The 6265-nt window shown below is 44.8% G+C and overlaps 1 protein-coding gene across 1 annotated transcript in view; it reads left to right on the forward strand.

Moving 5' to 3' along the window:
* CAMTA1 (calmodulin binding transcription activator 1) overlaps positions 1–6265 on the forward strand; it is a 252265-nt gene that overhangs the window by 211060 nt on the left and 34940 nt on the right. Inside the window, exons 9-10 of the mRNA XM_010005211.1 lie at positions 194–320; positions 1080–1214. Coding sequence (XP_010003513.1) covers positions 194–320; positions 1080–1214 — 262 coding nt within the window. The remainder of the gene's footprint in view (positions 1–193; positions 321–1079; positions 1215–6265) is intronic.

Here is a 6265-nt window from a genome sequence, read left to right on the forward strand (position 1 = left end):
TCCCGAGGCGGCCGGGGAGCGAGGCCGCCCCAGGACCCCTGGGCCCGTCGGTGTTGACTGGTGCCAAGGACCTGAGCTGGCTTTGCGCTTGTGCTGCCCTCACGGTGCTGTTTGCCACTCGGCCGTTCCAGGCACGGTCGTCCCTGGGATGACTGCTGTAATGCTTTGATTTTTCCCGCTCTGTTCTTCACAGGGAGGAGTGAAAGTCCTAATTACTGGTCCATGGCAGGAAGCCAGCAATAATTACAGCTGTCTGTTTGATCAGATCTCAGTGCCTGCATCCTTAATTCAGCCAGGGGTACTGCGCTGCTACTGCCCAGGTAAGGAAACCTCTCTCATAAAGCTGGTGGTTTCAGAGCAAGTTCTTAGCCTCATGGTGGTGTGTTAACTAAACTTACGGACGTATTGTGAGAACTAGTGCATAAACATCAAGAAGCTTTTCCTTTTTCTCTGACCTATTTAGTGTGAGAACAGCAATTTAGGATCTTGACACATGACAACAAATCACAGCAAATACTATTTAGAAGCTCTGGGTTAGCTTTAAAATAATTATTTGAAATAATTTTAAATAATTCTAAGCATTTATTTAGTTTTGAAATACGAGATTAAAGAGCAACTGTTAGTCAGGGGTGCAGTCACTGCTCTGCTGACTCTTTAGTTTGCCTATATCCTGCACTATGTCCTTGGTACTCACAGGATGAGAGCACTTTCAGCCTCCCTGCAGAGAGTTTCGGCAGTGCTAGGCCTCAGGATATGTGGGTGTGTGGAGAATAACTTAGCTTCATTGTTAGGCCCTAGCTTCCTGCTGGAAATGCAGTGAGGCTGGTTAATCTTTAAGAACATGTGATTCTGCCTCCTGCCTAAACAACCCATAAGATGACTCTCAATCGTACAACCTTCACATTTGAAAATCAGGTTGGCATTTTGCATTCCTCAAAACTATTGTCAAATGCTCCCTCTTCTCTCATTGCATCTTCTCTCATCCTGCTGCTGAGCACAAGGGGAGATCAGTAGGATAATACCCAGCCTTGCATTTCTGTGGGGAGGTCTGTGTCTTACCAAATGTGTTTTTCTTCTAGCTCATGACACTGGGCTTGTGACTTTGCAAGTTGCCTTCAACAATCAGATCATCTCCAATTCTGTGGTGTTTGAATACAAAGCCAGAGCTCTGCCAACCCTGCCTTCTTCCCAGCATGACTGGCTGTCCTTGGATGGTAAGAAGCATGTGATGTTCTTTTACAAAGCTCATAAAATGGTAGGACTGTGAATGAAAGGAGCAGTTTCTGGTTTGGGGGAGGGCTGTAGAGGGGTAAGTTTGTACTGTGGGGAAGATCTGTTGCACAATTAACCTCTTGCTGTAATTTCTTACTGGTTCTTTTGATGTGAACAAAATGTGGCTGCATTTGATGGGAAGGTGACACAGGGGTGTTTTCTTTGTCTGAATAGAAAGCTGATTGTTTCCCCCAAACACGGACTATCCAATCCCTAGCAGGAGAAGAGCATCTACCCTCCAGGTATCTTCCCTGGGAACTGTGATGCTTGAGCTTGTCTAGAAAAACATGTATTTACATAAGCCGAAAATAGGAAGATGGTGGGACAATTTAAAGAATGAGGGGACTTAACCGTGAGACACTGCTGTCATGCCCACGTCCCACCTCGTTACCTAGGAGGTACCAAATGGGGCAGATACAGATGATGTCGAACAATGTCTCAGTGCCAGAGCAGTCTGCTAGTGGCAAACTCAGCATACTCTGGCACATCACAGCTGCAATCAACCTTTCTAAACTCTTAAGAGCATCCCTTGTGCCTTGCGGGGATGTGATGGACACCCTGAGAGCATTAGCTCTGAGCCAGGCAGTTGGCAGGAGAATCTATGTTTGATCAGAACAGATCTCTGGTACCTAAATGTCACACTGAAGGATGGGAACACAGGCTCTAGATTTGACTGACAACTCTCTGAATGCAAGTTTTAGGTTCAGGTTTACTTGGCAACCCTATGCCCCTAAAATGCGTTTTATAAAGAAGGAAAATGAGAAGGCTAGCAGGGCAACTTAGGAGGCTGAAACATTTGTTTCCCTTCCTGTCCATCTCCTGAGTGTGATTGCTAGAGAGATGCAGCTTCCAATGCAAATCAAGGACATGCAGGGAAAGAGCTGGTCTATATGACACACTGAGACAGAACCCAGTAATACTGCTTTCATCTTTCTTCATCAGAGAGAGAGTCAGCTGCTGGGGCATTGCATTTTGTACAATCTTAGCAAAGTCCCAACACTCCTGCTTGGTGACCCGTTTGCTAATTGTCTTATTTTCTCTGCTAAATACAGGAGACAAGTATGGTTAAGGTCAGATCCTTAGTCTTGAGGGATTTCATAGCTGAGAAACTAATATTAATGTTACAAAGTGTTACACAGAAGAAGTCACAGGAATAGTTGCTTATGTAGGTCATACTGAAGGCAAAAGAAATAGTGAGCTAATATGCTGATGTAGTTTGTTCCTCAGTCAATTGACCTCATCCTATTCTGTCTGCCAGCTGCAAACACGGTAACTGTAATACAACACATGCTTTGGGAAATCTGCTGTGGATATTACTTTTGATATCACTTTAATGCCTTTAAAATATTGCTGTCCTTACAGAGGAGATTTGAAGCACTGCTGATTAGAGCATCCACAGTTCATCTGTAAAATGTGAGCACCAGGGATAGGTGAGGAGGAGCCATTTTTAGCTGAATTCTAGCAGAGCGATGTGTGTACGTGTGCAGAGTCTGAGGTTATGCTTTTGGAGACAGTTGGGGAAGAAAGAATATGATAGAAAGTCCTTCTGAGTAGTATCAGGCATGATTTCAGTGGCACAGTACTTGTATCAAGCTATTCAAGGTTATCCATTGGTATTAGCAGCAGACTGACGCACCCGTCCCTGACTCTCCCCCTCCCTGTAACGTCACATAACACAAACATTGAGCTTGTCTCCACTTTCTGACCTGTAGCTGCTGTTTCTTGTGCCACATACAAGAGGGACATTTCAAGGAAGTCGGGGCAGCACTGCTTCCAGTGTGTGTAGACAGGAGAGGAGCAGAGGCAGATCACTGTGGCAGGAGGAAGGAGAGGTTTGTGACGTGGCTGTCGAGGCACACTGACAAACAGGAATGGAAATAGCTCTTAAAGAGAACATAGTCTTTTGTTCAGCATCAAAATTGAGTTTGCCTGATTTCTTGAGTATTGGAAGAGTCTGCAGGTGCTTTTCATCTGCTCTGCTACTGAGGCTGCAGGTTGCATGTGAAATACAGCTGATGCTGATGGGATGGAAACTGATACTCAGCTGTTAGGAATCTCTCCAGTGTGGCCTGCAAAGTGGGTAGGTTTTAAAACCCTTGTTTGACAATTCCCTCAGTATTGGTGAATTTGGAGGAGCTGGAGAAGGTGGCTGTGAGTGCTGTTTCTGGTGTTCTGCAGTTGTCTGCGAGCTCCTAGTTAGCAGGTGAGATCTCAATTAGAGATTGTTACAATGTGGTGCTGGTGGAAGGGAGGGGGACTGCAGCAGGGAACAAACTAGGGCATTGCTAACAAGGAGGAAAAAAAAAGTAAGAGGACCGCTGCATTGCAGAGGCCCTTCAGGGAAAGAGACTGAATAATTATACTAACCATGACTTATCAGAGGCCTCTGCCTTCATGCACAGTGTTCCAAAGGGAGCAAATTACACTCTTATTTAAAGGACTAGCAATATCTTGCCGTTTATTCTTGGAGAACAAATGTTAGCTTAGCTAGCTAAGGTATAAGCTAATGTGAGTTGATTCTATCAATAGAATAAATACACAAATCCGTGTCTTCTCTGTTTACTTTAACTGCCCTGCTTCAAATCCTTGCCCTACTGCCTGTTATGTAGTCTTGAGGGAAGGGTTTCAAGGAATATTTGTAGTCCCAAAATATTGACTGGAATTTTAAAATTCTTTTAAATTAACTCAGTGAAACACTCTGAGTTCTTTTGCACTATGCTATTAAAATACATTTGATGGTTCCAGCTAGTATGACGACTGCAAGAGAGGCAGGATTCACAGTCAGCCATACCCCAGGAATGGAGTAGTAAAAGAATAAGGAATTTCTGTCTTACATAAGTTTAGACAAACAATGGTATTCCATATATCTCTTTAAAATAAAGATATCATATATGTGAATTCTATATTTTCAGTTACATTTCAGTTCTGCAAGTTCAGATTAGCCTTTAGTCAGTTTATTTCCTAAGGAGGAAAGTCCTTAACTGCCTGACCATGCCCAGCAGTGGCTTCAATTTCTCTGCAAGCTCTTCTTGAGAATTTAGTGCAAACTACTGGAAAGTGTTGTGAGACCCTATTCCTCCATGCCTCTTGTTTATGAGACTGTATCAAGCCAATTGGAGGAATGTGCAGAGGAGGAGTTCTTAGGGGCAGCAGTTGTGTGGCAAGTCTTCTGAAGGGCTTCTTTCCTTTGCAGGGTCTATGCTGTGCTATAGATGGTAGTCACCCTTTCCCAAACTATATGCAGCCACCCTTGTTTTATTCTGAGTTTTCCTTATTTTACCCCACAGATGAGTTAGGTATTTTACAAATGCATGATGGACACTGGCTGCTGATGTTCTTTCTTATTTTTTTTCTAATTAATTAGAACAGTGGTGGTCTTTCTTTTCAAATAAAGTCTTTCTTGTAAAGGAAGCACTCCCATGTGATGCTGATCTCCTCTGATAAACTTGACAGCTGCTTCTTCTTTCTCAGTAAAAGTGACAGTTTTCAGAAGCCATCATGTGCTTCTAAAGCTGTTTGACCTCACTTTTCAGCTTCTGACTGTAGAGAGGTTCTCTTAATTAAGCAAAACAAAAAGCAAACCAGACCCCTTGTGAGCCAAAGGACAGAGATCTTCCAGTGACAGATGAGAAACAAATTCGAAAGGCTTTTTAGTACAGATTTCCAGGGAAAAGCACATATGTTTGCCCTCCACTGAAGCTTTTCCTGCTTTCAAAATGTGTCTGTAGACATGACATTTCCTTGGCATGGGGACATGATCAGAAATTCCAGAGAGACTGGTGTGAGTGCTCCTTGGCATTATGCTTTATGCATCTGCAGGAGAGAGACAGGGGAGGAATAAGTGCTGCCATAGGTAGCCCAAACAGCACTTAAAAATACAGGCAGGCGTCATGTGAACTGATGAGCCCAGTGTATATGGGATGGACAAGGGTGACTGGTGCTGAATATAGATGGTCCTGACACAAGAGAGCATAATAGGCAGCCTTGTAGCTACTGTTGGATTCTCTGTGTAGGATTTGGCTCTCTTTCCCATCTAGAAAATGGAAAAAAGACTGGAGGGGGTGATGGCTCACTCGTGTTAGCATGAGGAGGCTGTACCTGTGGCACCCAAACTCTGATTCTGGCGCAGAGAAGGTGGATGGGATTGCACACATTCAGACCTGTATGTGCTGCCTGTGGCATTCCATGGCCTGGCAGACACGTGTTTTCCATAACATGGTGGGAAGCATGCAAGATGTTGGGTATTCATCACCAGAATCCACAGAGGAGGTCTGTGTTCTGGGGCTGGACAGCCTTTCTAGCATGCAGATGTGATGAGATGCAGACAACTCAGGGACCCGTAGGGTCCTTAGAGAGGTTGTTTTGCCACTTTGAGTAGAAGAACCCCCATGTCCATCAGCAGTAGCACTCCTTATCACTCCTCTTTCCATCTGTGTACATATATCTGTGTGTTTAACTTTACATCTTGGATTTTATTATAGAAGATTATATTTTTGGGTTCTCTTCAGGAAGAGGGATGTTTTGTGTGCGCTGTGGTGCACACACCGGGAGGCAGGAGCCTTCCTGCAGGACATGGATGGCTGTTCCTTCCTAGGAACTTCAACCCTCTCTGCTCCGTTGCTTTGCCTGCATTTCCCAGGCTGTCGATTCTGTTCTAGCTATAGTGTGATTGAAACGAGGGGAGGAGAACTAAACTTTCTGCTCTGGATGTTGTTGCCTTTTGTGCCAGCCTGGCTCCATGGTCAGACATCTGACTCCTCGGGCTGATGGCTAAATGCTCCACTGCTTGGGTGTCAGTGCAGGAGCCTGCGGTTCCTTCTTGGAACCGAGGAACGGCCCAGGCCTTCAGGCATCTTACGTGGGGTTTTAACGCGCTGCGAATTTGGTTGCTTAGAGCAATTAGTAAAAGTTTAATTATTCAGTGTATGGCGAGAGCTGCAGGTGAGCTCCTGGTTGTTTGGCGCTGCCGCAGGTGCCTCCCGCCCGGCCCGGA

This window comes from Chaetura pelagica, unplaced genomic scaffold, assembly GCF_000747805.2.
Source record: "Chaetura pelagica isolate M959 unplaced genomic scaffold, ChaPel_1.0 scaffold159, whole genome shotgun sequence".
NCBI classification, from domain to species: domain Eukaryota; kingdom Metazoa; phylum Chordata; class Aves; order Apodiformes; family Apodidae; genus Chaetura; species Chaetura pelagica.